Raw genomic sequence first — 18,531 nt, forward strand, 5'->3', positions numbered from 1 at the left:
AGCTGTCCCATACACCCCAACTCCCACCATCACAAGAATGTAGGTGCCGCATTGTGTCAACTCGGACAGTGCAGGACCCACACTCTTGTAAGAGTAGAAACAATGGTGTATGTTACAGTTGGGAGCAGAGGATTTGGACTCCGTAGGAGTGTAGAGCGTCCAATGTGGAGCAGGTATCATATAAGCTTGGCCGCAATACTACAAGTATTTAGAATGGCTAAAACATGTTGGAAAACATTACAAAAGGGTAGACAATGCCCCAAAAAAAAAGCGAAATGTTTAATTTCATCAACAATGTAAACAGGAAGCTCCATTGAAAGAAATCCTATGCCTTGTGAAGATCAACCTTGACAGAGAAACAGGAGGAACCATGCCGGTTGTGATATTAGAGTTTCCCTTTGACCAATAATATGACACCACTTAGCATAAAAATAAATTAAGTAACGGGTCAACGATTCACACTAACCGATCTCCTCCATTCAAGTCGCACCCGCGGCGACGCAACCGTGTGGAAATGCATCACCGCGTGTTCATCCTTAAGATTTTTATGCCGCGTCATTTAAAAAAAATAAAAAAAATATTTTCATAACCAGATAAACACGTGTTTTCGTTTTTCATCATGTTTCTTGTAGTGGGACCCACCTTGGTTGGGGGCCTGGGACTCAGACAAAAAATGCAAGCTTTAAATCTGCCACGTGTATATTCCACTCCATCCGTTCTTCGTGCTCTTGATTTCTACTGGATAAAAAACCAGACAAAAATAAAAGAAAACCACTTGGTGCGCTACGCTAACCGTTATTTAGAAATACAAATTTCAGACTGAAACCGTCAAAACTGAAACACAAACCAAACACTCCCCTAAATGAAAACTACTTATCTAAAGCGCAAGAACACGAGAAAAGAAACCCACATGAACCTTCTCTCTGTAAACTGAAACCCCACGATTCCCACTCAATTCTGTATAAAGTATCCCAACTCTTCATCGATTTCTTCCATCAATTCCATTCTTCTTACTCTACTCTAATTCGATTTCAGAACCAGACTGAAAATGTTTCGTCTCAGTAACAATCTGATTGGGATCTTGAACTTCATAACCTTCCTTCTCTCGATTCCGATCTTGGCAGCAGGGATATGGCTAAGCAGCAAGGGGGATACGATCTGTGAGAAGTTTTTGCAGAAGCCCGTTATCGCTCTTGGCGTGTTTCTTATGGTTATTTCTCTTGCAGGACTCGTCGGTGCATGTTGCCGTGTTTCATGGCTTCTCTGGGTTTACCTTCTTGTGATGTTTGTTCTTATTCTTGCTCTCTTCGGTATAACCATCTTCGCTTTCGTTGTTACTAACAAGGGTGCTGGAGAGGCTGTTTCTGGTAAAGGGTTTAAGGAGTATAGATTGGGAGACTATTCGAATTGGTTGCAGAAGAGGGTTAACGACTCCACCAACTGGAACAACATCAAGAGTTGTTTGATGGATAGCAAGGTTTGCCAGACTCTCGCTAACGAGACTGTGAATGACGACGTACAACAGTTCTATAGTACCAATTTGTCTCCAATTCAGGTATAAATCGTTGCCCCTAACACTATTTTGCTCATTCTGGGGTTCTGAAGGTTTTTGTTTCTGTAATTTCCTCTTTTTTTCTTAACCCTATGCCATATTTTCTCTTATTCAGTACATGAGAGAGTTCTTGGTTTCTTTTCTTTATCTTTCTGTTCTTATCTACTGTTCCTTGCTGTTTTTCCCGACTAATTCTTTTAAAAGAACAAGGAAATCTCTGAAATATGTTTTCGGTTTTCGGCATATTTGTGAATTTTATTAGTCTGATTTCTAAAACTGGATCTGCTTAGATCAAACCCCCCTTCTTTTTTCCCCCTTATTTTTGGGTAGAAGTTCATTTATTTGGTTTGTGGGCTTCTGCAAAATCTTCTTCTATGTTCCACTGAAACAAAATGTAAACTGGGAATTGGGTTTTCAGTGTCTTTCTTCTTGTGAATTTTTTTTTAGGTTCTCAGGTCATAAATTTTGAGAAGAACCCCACAAGGGTTTCTTCTTTCGAGTGCAAATTCCAATTGAAGTTCTAATCTTTTTTCCTCTGTTTCATCCTTTTCCATGTGATCTGCAGTCTGGTTGCTGTAAGCCTCCATCTTCCTGTAACTACACCTACGTGACTGCAATTGAATGGACCAGCACAACCACAAGCTCCACTGACCCTGACTGCACAACTTGGAACAACAGTGATCTCTGCTACAACTGCCAATCTTGCAAGGCTGGAGTGTTACAAAACGTCAAGAGTAATTGGAAGATTGTGGCCATTATCAACGTTATCTTCCTTGTTTTCCTCGTTGTAGTCTATTCCATTGGCTGCTGTGCTTTCAGGAACAACAGGAGGGATAATTATTCAGGATGGAAGGGTCGCCCATAGAATCTCCATCTTATTTGAATAATCTACTGTAGAGATTGAGAACTTAATTTGCTGATTTGTTTGTTTGACTCTGTTTTTCCATTTGATTTCCAGTAGATAGTTATGAACATGCCTGTGTTTCTTGTACAGTTCTGTTTGTGGGTATTTCGTAATGTAATCTATTCCCCTCATTTGTGCATCTGTTCTTACTTTCTTAGCCTCTGGTTATTGAAATGGTAAGCAACTTTAAGAATGATACTTTAGAGATTCTGGCTTACCTAATCAATCCACCCTGCCAAATCTTTCTATATGTTGGTCAACTAATGAACTCAAACGCAATCTTTACCTTTAAAAGAAAACCCAGATGTAATCTATGTCCAAAGTCCAGATGCTTTTGTTTTCTAATCTCCTAAGCATCTTTTAACATATAATAATAAAAACAGTTCTTTCTTTTTTTTTTGGTGAACAAAAATAGTTCTTTCCACTGGAGTGTAAAGTTAGGTTGCACCAGCATGGTGGTAGGACCTTGTTGCCTGGATTGGATTCTTTTTCGAGTCCCTGCATGTCCCTGTTAATTCCCTTTTTAACATGGTATGTTTGTAGTCTCTGGGATCTTCTATGGATCTTACTATTCTCATATGTTTTTTTTTCATTATGTACATTTAGAAAGGAGTTTCATCTTTGGTCTATCTTGTTGGTACCTAATCAATTTTAAGTGGTTCAACAATAATTAGAAAATATGAAAATTTATTCTACTACATATAGTAATATAGTAAATGACACCTTACAAAATTATCTTCTCCCTCTTTAAGATTAACTGTTAATTTTTTCAATTAAACCCAAATACTCTTAACCTTTAACTTCAAAGGTGGAAAAAGTTAATAAGATTTTAGGCATGCCTAACCTCATACAGGTGGGTGACAAAATACACCTTGCACTGATCTTCTTGCTGAGTTAGGATCAGCTCCCCCGACGGGCGGGTTCCCGACCACACAAAACAGTGGGGACTACGGTGAAAAACACTTTTTTGGAAAAAACAAAAACAAAAATTTAAAATTTCATCCGTGGGCCCCACTGTTTTGTGTGGTCGGGGAGCACTCTGTGCTACCCGACGGGGTGAGGATCCGGATGCCTTCTTGCTCTCATCATCATCCCATTTACAACTCACCTTGCTCCACGTGCTACCGTGACCTGCATTTGACCCCTATTTCATGGGCATGGGCTTGGACCATGGAATATGGTATGATGAAAATTCAAAAAAATAAAGCTCCAGAGAGCACGCTATGTTAAGAATATGAATCATTTAACGATGGGGTCAACCGAAAATTCAATCTTTGATTCATTTTGATCAGTATAAGAGGTGGATCCCGTCATTATTGTGTGGTATAAAAGTATGAGAAGAACACAAAAGATAGAACATCTATACTCTACTTTTAATTATATCAAAACAATTTATTGGTTGTAATATACACAATGGAGTTTTTTTCAGGCCTGCTTCTGTTCTGATATACTCACCTACAAGGCTACAACATTTATTTATTTATTCATAAAATTGTGTTTGGTAAACCTGATCCCAAGGACTTTTTCAAAGGCTGGAACAGACGTAGAAGATGGGAGAGTCGTAAATGTTTGCTCCTCTCTTCTTTGTTAAGTCTTTGATATAAATTTTCAGGAAAAGATGTTTCAGTTTAATCACGCTTACTGGTATCCCAAATCTATTTCTTTGTTTGGAAAAAAAAATTTGTTTTTAATCTAAATAAACTCAAGTCTATTTGATTGGCACATAAAAGCAGATCATTATTCTCATATCAACTATTCCATTATTTTTTTCCACTAACATAGCAGTTTGTCAGAACAAGGAAGAGAAACGTTAGCACAACAAATTTCGATTTTCATAATCATCAATAGCAACTAAGGAAATGGAACTTTAATGTCCCCAAATGATATCAAATTGTAAGAGTCATACATGCTACAGCGATTGAATATGCTACCCAGAAACCCAGAATTTTTTTAAAATCTTCTTCTAATACAAAGCTCCTTTGCTAACCCAGAAATCCTTTATCTTCTTTCAATACAAAGAATCCAATTACTCCTCTGCTGAGACAAATTTCTTATCTTTTTCCAAAACAACGAATCCAGTTACTGCTTTGCTGAGTTGGTATAGATAAGACCTGCAAGCTAATCTGCAACAACCATTCTTCAATTCTGAACTCCTCGGGAGTGTTTAATGCTGGAGAATTCAGATGGACAAGAGAGTTAAAGAACCAGCTTTTTGAAAGGTCATCGGGGAACTATTAAAACTGGGGAACTGTACCAAAGTTAAGGCCTTCATTGAAAAATTAACAAAACTGATACTTTCCCATATAAAGTATCCATTGAAAGTAGTTTGCTTTAATGACATTAAACGGCACTAAAACTGATAACTAGATAATCATCATCTTCACTGTTGAGTTCTTCCACTGGCACCCGCAACTTCAAGTTCTGTTCCCCATCAAGTCAAGAGTTTTAGTTCCTTACAAGTTACAGCAACAGCAACTGCAATCTATTTTCTATACGTTATTCCCCATGTCACAAAAAGTGTATTTCTTCACCTACCTCTATTTACTAATTATTGAATCTAATTTTGATGTTATAAATGTGTTCACTAATTTATGTTCAAAGAAAGAACAAGAGAGAGCTAATATGTCATTTCGCCCTTGGTTATTTGCTGTTCTGTACCTTCACGGTTCATCTTGATCGATTTTGTGTGGTTTCAAGGTCTTGGGTATGAGATTTAGGCTCGATCAGGTTTCGGCAGATATCTTGTAATGTTTTTCCTTTGATTCATAGTGGATTGAGCTCCCTAAGCTCTAGAGATGTGGGTTTTTGGAACCAAACTCTGCTATCGAATTTCTTTATGTATTTTTCAGGTTAATCACTCAGTCACAACAATTAAAAGATAAAAGCATTGAGATTGTGCACTGATCTTTGGATTCCATTCAGAATTAGAATTCAAACTCGAATTCAATTAATTCGAATGATGGAGAATCACCTGCACTAGGACTCTATCTATGTAAGCTATTATTAAGACTTCTACAACAACCAAGAGTCATATACAAACAACAATTACAGTCTTGCCAATCTACTTTTCAAAGTTGAATTCATGATTTCATGTGGATAAGTGCAAATTTGGTGCTACTGTTGGAAAAGATTCAAATCCTATCTTATCTCTAACAAAAAGAGAGGCAAGATCAAGCTTGATGGGGATGACAATAGCTTATTTTTCTTGATATATGATTGCCCCTTTTTCATATCTCTCTAATTAGGAGTGCAAGATTGGCCTAGTGGCCTTGATTTGACAAGACTTGTTTTGAATCTAAATAAGGCTTGGGGCTCAAGATTTTGTCCTTGAAGGCAAGTTAGGGTTAGAATGTTTGGTGCTAAGTCAGGGGTTGGGGACTTGGGATTAATACTTGTCCAACCCAACCAGTCCTTGCTTTTTGGCCTTGAGGTTTGGGCTTGATTTTGGCTTTGATCTCGACCCTAATTGTCATTGATATTAGACAAATAATTATTTTAGCTTGGATGTTTGATTGTTTCTTTGTTTCATTTATTTATTTCTATTATAACAAATGATTCAGGTATAAAATACAAGAGGCAATAAAGTGGCAGCAGATTCAGTCGAAAAGATGTGAGTTGGGAATTGGATGATTGAATGGTTGCATTCTAATCCCATTATATATATGTTTGGTGCGAAATCTGAAATGCTTTGACTTGCAGGAGTGTGTGATGTTTCTAGTATTTAGTTTGGGGCAAGGTTCTTACTCTTTTGTTGGTAAGTGAATGACTCAAAGTGTGCTCATAAGATCACATTACTTAGATCTGATTTATGAACCAGCAACACTTCTTCTCCTCAGAACGTTTTTTTGAACTTGCCTTCACAAGGTTGGGTAAAGTTGAATATTGATGGCAACTCGTTGGGTAACCCAGGAAGGGAAAGGGCTAGATGCATCAAGTCAAAATTTGAAGTAGAATTTAAAACACCATTACATGGTCTAGAGTGGGCTTGTATTCTGAAATTTCCTAAGCTCTGGATAAAATGCGATTCTATTGTAGATGTGTGTTGTGTTTCTAATACAGTAACAACGCATCCCTTGGTGTGTTCTTCAAAAATAGAGAGGGCTTGAGGCATTCTTGGCTTCACCTTAGTGGAAAATTTCTCATTGCTATAGAGAGACAAACACTGCAGTTGACATTCTCGCTGGAGCAGCAGCTAGACTTGAAATTTTCTAAGTTAATTTACCTTGGTCAACCATGATTAGGAGTGACTTAGAGTGAGATGCCTATTGGTGCCCTCGTTGTCATTTCTAATTATGTAGGCATGCTGTTCTAAATTTTGAAGTTCCTGTGAGATTGGGGGCAACTATAGTTGCGGGATTGAGTGGTTGAGGATCCTCTCAAGCTATGTATGATTGTAATGTAGTAATTTTTTTCTTTTTGCTTTTATTACAATAAAAAAAGATTGATGCAGATATAGGAATCGGTGAATTTTTTTCTTTTTGCTTTTTGATGGATGTAATTTTTTTCTTTTTTCTTTTTGCTTTTAGCCCAAAAAAATAAAAAGAAGAGAGGAAAGAAAGATTGATGCAAATGTAGGAATAGGTGAATTATGAAATTATTTTTTATATTTTTATTATACATTTTCTTTTTCAAAATAATAATAGTTTGGAAGCTTTATTCTTGGGATATTTTCAACACCATCCCCTGAGTTACCCCTAATATTGCTGTCACCCCTTGAGTTCTCCAATTTATCAATTGACCCCTATTACCAACACCGTGGTCTCAATTAGTTTCTTACTATTATTCCAATCTTATCCCCACATTCTAAGGGAAGAAGATGGCAAAGGAGAGGAAAACAAAAAGATATTCATGCAAGAATTGAAATTAAGAAGACCAACAACAATGGAAGAAGATGAGTGGTTGCAGATGGTAGAGGAAGACAAAGAAGAGTCAACCGTAGGGTTTCTTGTTCAAGGGGAAAGAACTTAATGATGACATCCACCACCTGATCCTTACTGATTTGCCAAAAAATTTATAGAAGAGGGGAGGAAAACCACTGGGGCCTGGGCTTTTAAAAGGCCCCATGTCATTCAAAGCTCTGAATATTTCTTCTTCAGTAGGAACAGCCTCAAGCCTAATATTCTACTCCATCGAAATAATAGGTTGAATGTTCTCCAGAGCTGCCTCAATTGCTTCATTGTCCACTCCATCAGATTCCACAACCCCTCTAAAGTGATGTAACAATTCTGAATACACCTGTTCAATGCAAGTAGTCCATTGGTCATTATCCTGTTCAAGTTTCAAAATTTTGTTTCTTTGGCGCCTCTACATAGTTGTGACATGAAAGAAGGCCGACTTTTGATCTCATAATCCAATCCACATGAGATTTTTGCCTCCAAAGAATTTCCTTCCTTGTAAGCTCTTCCCCCAATTGTGCGTGCAACATTCTTTTGGCTAGTTGAGACTCATAACTAGATGGTCTGGCTTGGACAATCCCTATCTCCTCTTTCAAATTTCTGATTTTTGATTGAATGTGCCCAAAAACTTCTCAGTTCCATTTTTTAATTTATGCTTCCACCCATTAAGGTTCTTGACAACTGGGAAGATGAACTATCATTAGACTATTGGCTCCAAACTAGCTACTATATCCTTACATTGGGCTTGCCGGATCCAAACAACTTTAAACCTAAATGGTCTAAGATCAATAGCATTGCCACCGTCAAGTATAAAAAAGGATTGGATTATGGTCTAAAGCCCAAGCTAGTTTAACAAATACAACTACATTTTCATAAACCACTCCACTTGGGATTCGCAAGGGATATATCCAACCTCACACGAACGAGAGCTTCTCTTGCCCTTCGATTACGCCAAGTGAAAGTAGGGCCATTGTCACCCAAGTCCATAAGGTTACAATCAATAATCATTCTTTTGAAACCCACACAATCCCTTCTTCCTTCCTTATTGCTTCCTTCTTTTTCATACAAGTCAACAAAGGAATTAAAGTCACCCACACTCAACCATTCTTCATGTTTGTTTCTCCCCAAGTGAGTCAGGGTATCCCAAACCTGTTGGTGTGAATCTCTCTGTGGAGCCCTATACACACAAGTTAGCTAGAACATCTTCCCGCGATTCAAAAACACTTGTGCATCAATAATATATTCTCATCAAAATACAACACTTGCACCCTTACATAATCTTTCCACATTAAAACTAATCCCCTACCAAACCTCTAGGATCCACTGTAACATGCGCATCAAACTTTAGCCTTCTTCTAACATTCAAAATAGTATTTCTATCACTTTTAGACTCCATCAGAAAAACCAAATCTGGGGAGTTGGAATTTATCAGATTCCTTAGTGCATGAATTGTACATGGGTTCCCCAAACTACGAGAATTTCAACTCAAGAGTTTCATGATTCCCCGTAGGATTGTATCACCCTAGTCACCAGAGGTCTAGTCAATAAAAAAGGTTTCTTCTGGGTAGTCTTCTCTGACTGCTCCTCAATTGCATTAACCAAGCTTTCTTTAGAAGCCATTTAGGGGTGTAAAAGGACCGGATTCGGATCGGATAGTGGTATATCCATATCCGCATCCTATTATATTCGGACGGATTCAGATAATATCCTATCGGTTTTTGGACGGATTCTGTTGGATTCGGATGATAATCGGATAGTTATTTTCTTAAGTAGATTCTTCTAAATGGGCATAAATATAGATTGAATACAAGTTTGACTACCTATTTACATTTGTACTTTTTTATTTGTGAGGGCTAGGTTTGAAATTTAAGAATTTAGCAACTTTGGTAGCTATTTTAGTAGAAAATCTAGAAAAATAGTTACATATCATAAGTAAAATTTATAAAAATAAGAATAATAAATCTAAATAAGTAACTTAATCGGATAATTTTATCGGGATAATAATCGGTAAGAAAGGGGTATACCATATCCGCATCCTATTAATAATCGGACGGATTCGGATACCCCTAAATGGATGCAGATACGAATTCGGAAGCGGATTTCGGTTATCCATTTACACCCCTAAAGCCATTTTACCTTTTGTGTGTCGTTTGGAGGGCTTCAAATTTTTTGAAACCATAAGAACACTTTGTTTGAGGTTCCCTATCTTCTTTCCACCCTTATTTGTAGATCTCTTCGCTGCCTGATCACTTCCCCCGGGAGGTATACTCTGCCTTGTTGATGGGAGGAGGGTAAGCGTGGCTTCTGTTTGGGATTTGGAAGGAAAGGGCATGGTATGATTTTGTGAAGATAAATTGAACTAATTGGATTGGGATCCAATTATTGTTGTGTTTTGGGACATAAAGACATAGGATTATTGTTTTGGGCTTTACTGATCATCATGGGCCCTTGAAACAGTAGGCTGGGTTAAGAGGGCTCGGTTTAGATATGTGGAGGACAATGGTTTGTTTGGTTTGGTTCATTGGGTATGGGGTTGGTATGAGGCATGATTTGTAGCAGTGACATTGTACCAAGGTTGACATCTGTGTGATTTAAAGAGATGTTAGGGTTACTTGGTCACAGGTTATTAACTCATGAAAGCGAAGAACTCGCCATATGTTGCAAGCAATGTCGAAGGGTTTTAGAGTGTTGGGAACTTTGCCTTAGGAAATTTTGAAGTGGAGCAAGCACATTCATGGTCGGATCATTAGGTATGATGGAAGCAAAAGGGATGTGCCGAGTAGAGGAGTGTTTGCTTCAGAATCACCACTAAGGAAGCTTCTCCCGCCAAAGAGATTTGACTTGTTACCTCAACATTTATTTCTAATCTCTGAAAAGTCTGCAAAAACCTATCATAGTTTTTGTGTTATTTAGTCCGTTGTTCTTCCCATCGTCTTCTTTTTCAATATGGTACTCCGCCTTGGGATCATCACTGTTGGCCGGAGCTTGGGTAGACTCCTCACTATTCTTCTCCATAAAATCTGAAGCCAAGAGAACCTTAGCTTTATGGACCATGCGATTATTAGGGGTGAAACCTTTCTGATTAGGACCCCATTTACTTTGTGGTGCTAAAGGGCATTTCTCTACTACTTTGCATCTTGTGGGTGAGTTGGCGCTCTTTAATGTCTTTAAAGTATTTTGTGCATCTCTCCTCATCGTGACCTAATAGAGCACAATAAAAGCAAATGTAAGGCAACCTTTCAAATATGACGTTAACTTGATTAGGAGGTCTTGATAACCTTCTTACAGTCAGCGAGAATCTCAAGGGTTTTCGAATGCTAACCTTCACTCTTACTTTGAGGTAGTTCACTCGTCCTCCAAACATTTTGCCTTCAATGGTCATAAAGCTCAATGGTTTGCCTCTCTTCCTAGCCATCGCCATGAATTTAGTCTTCTCATTAATATTGCTAGGATTGTTATGTAACTGTACCCAAACTTTACTATGTGTAAAGGACCACTTCTGCTCTTCATTCCACTTCTCTAATATCATTAGATTCCCTGACACTGACCATGGAACCTCCATCAAAACATTCCTTGTATCTATCTCGTGCTAGAAGCAGAACATGTATTGATTTTTCTTTATAATCGTTACCTCCACAGGAAAGCAGGGTCTCCACGCTTTAATCAATCCTTCTTCCACCGCCTTGTTTACGTATTGTTCACCTTTCAGTATTAGACCAAGGTGGTTTCCTTCTACACTTGGTTTTGTGACCCCCTCTTACCTTAAAGCACAATCTCTTCATCAGAAGTATCCTTTTCTTCAACACAAACGGTTTATGTGTGTTCATATGTGGCTAAGGGAACAAGGGAAGAGCTTGGGTATCTCTTTGGTGGAGGGAGCCTTAGAGGTCTATTGGCATGGAGGGGTGAACATAAGGTCTCATGGTATTACTGGCAATAATGCTGGACTGTCACACATTCAGCAGAGCTATAGGCTTTATAGTTGGTAGAGTTAGGGCCGAGGTCAAGGGGTAGGATAAGGGCATGATGAGTCCGGGTTGGGGCCAACCCATCTTGACTCACACCAACTAGAGACAATCAGGGTAGGGTTGGGCTTAGTTTGGCTTATCAAGATTCAAGCTTAAGGACAACTTTTAGGTGCTGATGTAGCATTAGGCCAGAATTGGTCTTAGTTATAAATTAGGAGCATTCATGGGTGCGATTAGGCTTTTGTGAAGCCCGAGCCAGCCCATTCCTATTGCAACCAATCTCTAAGGGCTTGTTTGGTTACATGAATCTAGGGATTTCAAATAAAATGAGATTTCAAATCTATAGATTTCAAATATATGGATTCATGGTTCAAAAAATTAACTGTCTGGTTAGCCTCAAATCTATCGAAGTTCGTTGAGTTCCGTCGAGTTACTCCTCATGAATCCGCTAATTTCATTCATTTTATACTTAGGGTGGAATCTATGGATTTCACTCAAGACCCAAGAATGACTTAATTCACATTTTTAGGCAAAAAAGTGAAATCCCTAGATTTCATGAATCCAAAGGATGTTTTTCAACCAAACAAGTATAAATCTCTGATTCATGAATCCACAGATTTGAAATCCCTGAATTTAGATAACCAATCAGGCCCTAAGGTATTTTCTTTCTCAAAAAACTTCAAGCTTCATTTTAATGTTTTTTTTATATAAAAATAAATCCATCCAAACCGATGGGGCCACTTAATTTGTCACCTGGACAATATTTCTTTGAACGAACAGGTTCTCATCATCATCATCTATTTTGTTCTCATGCTTACCCAAATTGCATTTTACATAAGCTTGAAAACCCATTTAGCAATTTAGTAACCAATGATCTTTGGTCAGAGCATGCGACAAACACCATGAAGCATATGAGAAATAAGTGATGGTACTCATGAAAAGTTATTTTTACCAAACTTTCTAAATATTTTTATTCTCATGAAATCATCATATGTTAATTTTATTTAGAACACATAAACCTTCCTTTTTCTGTCACACAATGACAATAATGCAGCTTTCAGGTCCTCGATTAGAAATAATTCTAATCATACAGCTTTGGATCAGATAACCTTGGCAATGGAACAGCCATGAGAGGTTTTGTTAACCTCAGTTCTAAACCAAACTTCTCAGACATATCAAGCTCTACCCCTTCAGGCAATTTCCATTCAAATGAATGCAACAGTGATCCCAGTATATGTGGTAACATCTTCTCTGCTAAAGGAACACCAACACAAACCCTTCTTCCTGATCCTAAAGGAATAAACCGAAAATCATTTCCGCTGTATTCAAACTCATCACCAGTTTCCAAGAACCTCTCAGGTTGAAACTCCAAAGGGTTCTTCCAATACATAGGATCCCTGTGTATTGCCCATGCATTTACAAAGATCATTGTACCCTTTGGAACCATATAACCATTCACAATGCAAGATTGGCTTGGACATCTAGGGATCAAAAGAGGGATTGATGTGTGCAAACGTAGGGTCTCTTTAACCACTGCTCTTAAATAAGGCAGATCAGACAAATGGGACTCTTCTATGACTCTATCCATCCCAACTATTTCCTTCAATTCTTCCTGGGTTTTCTTCATTACTTCTGGATTCTTGATCAATTCTGCCATTGCCCACTCCATTGTAGTTGATATTGTCTTAGTGCCAGCCAATATCATATCCTGTCAAGTGACAAGTCATCAGACAATTATTTTCTAAATTATTAAAGCATATGATAATTTGACCCCCTAAGTTATTCAACTTGTCAGTCAAATGCCTTATAGGGGGAAACTATATCAACAACAATACCCCTGCCATAGTGAATCAGAATCATAATTAAATGCTGACGTACGTAAATTAAACATTTTCAAAGGACAAGAATACACTTGAACCAAAAAACCCTATGCTCAACTCGTTTTTGTCTTCTTCTACCGTTAGCAACCACTCCTCTTCTTTCATTCTTGCATCTTCTACATGATTTATATTCTCCCACAAATATCATTTTTTAAAAACTTTCTTCTGCTCATTTTTCGCTTAAGATGTGGAGGTAATGCTAAAAGTAGATAAATAAAAGTAATTGAAACTAACGGTATTAGTAATAGAGGGTTTGGCTGATATGTTGGGTAACTCAGGGGATGGCTTTATTTTTAGGGGTAACTCAAGAGGCAGCACTGAAAACGTCCTTAAAAATAAGGATTTGGATCCTCTCTGTCTAAGCCCCTTGTCCGTCCTGTCAGTTCTACCATCGAAAGGGCAGGCTATCGGATGGAGAGGAATCACACCTTTTGAAAACGGACTCATATTTCATTTCAGCCATTTCTAAATAGACTCATACCGTTTCAAAAGCAAAGAAAAAAGAAAGAAGCAAAATATATGGTAAGATGTAAGGTATAGAAGATACCAAAAGCATAGCCTTGAGGTGAGTCCTATTGAAAGGCTTCTTTGGGTCTGTTGGGTCCTTGAGCTTGAGCAAAACCTGCAAAAAATCCTTGGTTTCTTCATATAGCCCTTCTCCTTCTTCCATCTTCTCCATGTCCAGCCTAAGATCGATGATAGAATCAAATATCCTATCAAACCATGACAACACTACCTTCATCCTTCGCTCTATCTGCTGTAAATCAAACCGAGCAACAGCAGGAAAGAACTCCCCAAAGTTTGTTTCAGCAAAAAGCTCAGAAACTTTAGCCATAACTTGTCTAGATTCAGCCACAACACGCTTCCTGTTCTCTCCTTCGATTGTATCACCCCATAACATGCTCGTTACAACACTGAAAGTGGTCTGAAGCATCAACTCACCAATATCTACAGAAGTTCCAATGCTGCTTGTATAGGTTTCATGAACCATCTCACGAACTTCTCTTCTGCGAAGTTCATATAAATTGTCAAGCTTTGTGTTGTTCAGCATATCTCTAACACATACTTTGCGTAGCATGCGCCAATGGTCACCATGAGGAGCAAAAGCTATGTCAACACCACCGTAAGTAGCTGCAACTCCCACAATAGAACGATCATGGTTGGCGAAGATGGTGTCAAGATCTTTGAAAATCTCTTTAGCTACTGATGGTGAGCTTATAACAACACAAAGTCGTCTTCCAAGTCGAACTTTCAAGATTGGACCATAGATTTGAGCCAAATCTGCAAAGCAAGAGTGCAGATTGGAATCAAGAAATGGGAGGTTTCCGATGATCGGAAGTCCTCTTGGCCCCGGAGGCAATGGAACCTGTTTCTCTTTGAGTTTCTTGGTTATCCATATGTACCCTACTGTTAGGAGTACTGCAAGAGTTAAACCAGCTCCAAAGAAATTGTATCCAAAGATCTTTTCTTTAAGATCAAAGGAAAGATTTGATGCCATGATTTGATGCCCAATCATAGAATGCAGGCTTGCAGGATTGCAGGATCTTTGATGTTCTTTATATAAAATCAAGCAAGTATGCAAGAGATATGTTTTCGCGTGGATGATCAATCAAGTTAAAATGGTGATGGTGATGAAGACGTCAAATCTGTAACCGACATCGTACAATCTATTATCTTCTATTCATATAAAATATTTTTGCGTGCATGAAGACACTAAGGATCGAGATGTAATCCTTGCATCAGCGCAATAGTTAATAAAATATTTTCGTCCATTATAATTCATTTTCTTATAATTCTCTGTAATTAATCTTTGAGATTGGGGCCAGGTAAGGTTGCTTTAGAAAAACCCTAATTTTAGCATGTAAGATGGTAATTGAAAATTTATCGTTTCCATTTATTTGAAATTTTTTCACTAGTCAGGGAATCAAACTTCTTGTGGATCATGTGATCAAATATTTTTTATTTTTTCTTACCAACAAGTTTAAACATGACAAAATAAAATTAATATTTTCAGTTCTTAATTCATGATCGGTAATGGTGATTAACTTATTCGATTTATCAGATTGAAACAAGAAAAGAAACACGACCTATAATCCTAACCTAACTATTCGGTCATGTGTGATATACCACGAAAAATGAAAGCAAGAAGAAGAAGACTCGGGCATTTGATTACGGAGTTCGGTTCTTTTGAAACTACGTCTCCGGACTCAAGAATGGAGTCCGATCTACTATGGAAGAAAGATAGACTTACAAGATCAAAGGTTGATATGTACAAGATAACCACAATAGGGCAACCATATGGCACCAAATCACCGTCAAGTCTTCCACTCTTCACGCCGATCACAAACCATGTCTCATCGCTTGAAACCACCTTCAAACATGAAGATCGAAGGAGAAGAAAGGAGAATCGCCATCGTCGTCTTCTTTGAGCTTTCTCTCTGATTTCCCCAAATTCGCAGAACAGTGTTTTGCATACGACTGAATCAAACCGGCTCAGAAACACATATACAATGAAGTGAACCAAAGTGAACCAAAACCGGTTCAATAGAAACCAAAATCCTAGGAAATACCCAGATTACCCTTACAAAAATTAATAAATTTAAGTGTTAAATTTTTAATTTCATCATTCAAAGAGATTGTAATAAGGAGCATTTTTTAATACTCTATATGTCACTTTATATAGAAAAACAGCATTAATGTCATAATAGTGACAATTTATTTTGGTTATTTAATTTGTTCAAATCTTTTTGGGATTAGGGATAAAATCCTGCCATATCGTTAAATAAATATAAAATTATCATTTGAGGGTGTTGTCGAAGTACATAACGAATCTGAACCCTTTAAAAAACAAACATTTATGTACATTATATGTATGAATATGAGGTCACCTTATTGAATAAAACAGCTCGGGTAGGTTGATACTGATAATGATTTCTTGAATCATATAAACAGTGTTGCTTTTCTTACTGGCATAACAATGCCATTTGGAATTAAATTTTGTGAAGATATTGTTAGCATTAGTATTAACTTATAGCTGTTTTTGTCATTTTGATTAATTAATTTGTTCAAACAACACGTATGTTTTGTTTAAATATGTTCATAGAATATAGAAATCCAAAAGACAAAAATATGAGAGAAAATCTCAACCCCCAGAGGCATCGAGCAAACCTCCACCATATACTAACTCATGGGTTTCACACTTAGAGATGTTTCTAGAGATGTTCCACCTCTCATGTACGGTAGAGATCTATTCCTTTCTTTCTACGTGAAAATAATAGATGTAAATCAAATATTGATATTGATTCTGCATGGATAAAAATTTGATATGGACCATCAAGTTGATGCTGTAACAAAATTTAGAAAATAGATTATTGCATAATTTTATTTGATTAACTAGTATCATTTAGTTAATATACATAATAATGCATGTTAAAATATTGTGTATACCAAAATTTGCACGGAGTGTGGTTGGTTTCAGTATTGAAAATTTATTTATTATTGATAATAAAACGTTCATTCAAATTTTAAAGGAACATTACAGAAAGCACTCACAATTTAACTTCAAGACAAACCCACTAAGAGGGCTCCAATTCTTTGGCCGTGGATCAGAAAATTGTAGCTAATTAACGTTGCTCCCTCCCTGAGCTGCAACAAATTCACCGAAAGCCCTTTGAGCAGCACGAATGACCTCCTCAGGCATCGCTTGCTTCTCCTTAAAGATTCTAGCATTACGGGCCAACCACAATTGCCAACAAACGTATTGGATAAATCCCATCGTTTCCTTCTTGTCCTTCTTGGATAAATCCAGCGATTCTAGGACCAATCCTATCAACTATGGTAATGAAGTCCAGAGATCCCTTCCTAGATTTCACGATTGAAAGACTGTTTCCAATGTGGTTTGTGGATTCAATCTCAGAGATGTAGGCTTTACATGCTAGCTAGATCAATGGCAATGCAAAAAACTTTCCTATGCGATTAAGGATTCAACCCCAGCTTGATTTTCTTAATTGCTGAGGTAATAATCCAACTTGACTACGCCATTATTCAAACTAAACACTCTCATCCTTGTGACATCAGTTGCCCCCAATACACTTATATTCACAAGTTCCTCCATCTAGTGCTTTAAAAGAATAATAGCAAGATAGAAACCATAACCTGGAACCAATTTGACTTCCCCAACGATTCATAGAGCAACAACATAGATCACCCAAACCAAAACCTAGGTTGCTAAAGAGCATGCGACCACAGCTCATGTTGAACATGCTCAAGCCACTCATCAAGAGTACAAGAAGTATGGTCCTTCATAGGATATTATGCTAAGAAGCCTGCTAACAAGTTTACCTCACGATAACAATGTCTTATCCTTCAAACTATGCTTTCCAAATAATGCAACAAGACATGCTACTAGTGAATCACAAACCAAGGGACTTTCTGTGAAGAAACTACCAACACCACAAACATTGAATCTAACTCCACCTGTAACTTTAAAATACCAAGGTCACGTGCCATCAGCGCACCATAAACAAAACCCAGGTGTTGGGGAATGCTGCATTAGGCCGTAATTAATTTTGATGATAACAAACATAAGGAACTAATGTCTTGTTTAAGATGTGTGTAATTAGATCAAGTCAAATGAACCATATGTATCATGACAATGGAACAAAGGCAAGGAAGATCAAGTCACAATTGAATGGAACCAAGACATGGTTGAAGGCTAAATCAGCATTAGGAGCATGTGGACTAGAAGCTTGAACACCATATGCTAGGTATAGTCAACTTGGACGTAGGGTTGGTTACGAGGACCAAAAACCCTAGAAAAACCAAATAAGGCACTACTATCCTAAATGATTTGCCACTTATCAAAAAACGGCGAGCCTTTTTACAATAATTGGTTCACCTCTGAGCACATGTACCATCCCATAAGTGAAATGGATTTGATCCATTTGTCCAAAGGCACATCATTTATAAAGGGCAAGCCATTTGTACAAAAAGGCTTGTCATTTTAGAAAAATTTTACTCTTTTCTATCCATTCGGAATTAAATCAAAAGGGTTTTTAGGACATTATAAATACCAAAACCCCTTCTATTGAAGACCCTCAAAAGTGCTCATAACCTCCACTCTCTTAAGTGATCAATTATAAGTATTCCCACCCAATCCAAGAGTTCTAGCCTCTCACCCTTGTGTGTACGTTGAACTACCCTTCCAAGAAAATCAAGACTACGGTGATAGTGGGCTCTTTGGAATCATCAACTCTGAAGTCTAGCAAGGTCTCATTTGTGCATTCACTCACTTGCATCACACTCACTCACGGGACAAGGTGTCACACCCCTT

General features: G+C 37.6%; 2 protein-coding genes across 2 annotated transcripts; one reads left to right on the forward strand and one right to left on the reverse strand.

Moving 5' to 3' along the window:
* Positions 1-810: 810 nt before the first annotated feature.
* Positions 811-2,652, forward strand: LOC149018469 (tetraspanin-8-like). The gene is made up of 2 exons (XM_089152708.1): positions 811-1,555; positions 2,118-2,652. Exons 1-2 carry the CDS (start codon positions 1,049-1,051, stop codon positions 2,415-2,417), a joined length of 807 nt encoding a protein of 268 aa, XP_089008834.1. The 5' UTR covers positions 811-1,048; the 3' UTR covers positions 2,418-2,652.
* A 9,385-nt stretch (positions 2,653-12,037) lies between these two features.
* LOC149018470 (geraniol 8-hydroxylase-like) lies at positions 12,038-14,841 on the reverse strand. The gene is made up of 2 exons (XM_089154362.1): positions 13,747-14,841; positions 12,038-13,027 (listed from the first exon to the last, which is right to left on the reverse strand). The coding sequence occupies exons 1-2, from the start codon at positions 14,713-14,715 to the stop codon at positions 12,401-12,403; spliced, it is 1,596 nt and encodes a 531-aa protein (XP_089010488.1). The 5' UTR covers positions 14,716-14,841; the 3' UTR covers positions 12,038-12,400.
* Positions 14,842-18,531: the final 3,690 nt, after the last annotated feature.

This window comes from Hakea prostrata, chromosome 4 (assembly GCF_041222555.1).
Source record: "Hakea prostrata isolate BN-2017 chromosome 4, UWA_Hpros_2, whole genome shotgun sequence".
Classification (NCBI taxonomy): Eukaryota; Viridiplantae; Streptophyta; class Magnoliopsida; order Proteales; family Proteaceae; genus Hakea; species Hakea prostrata.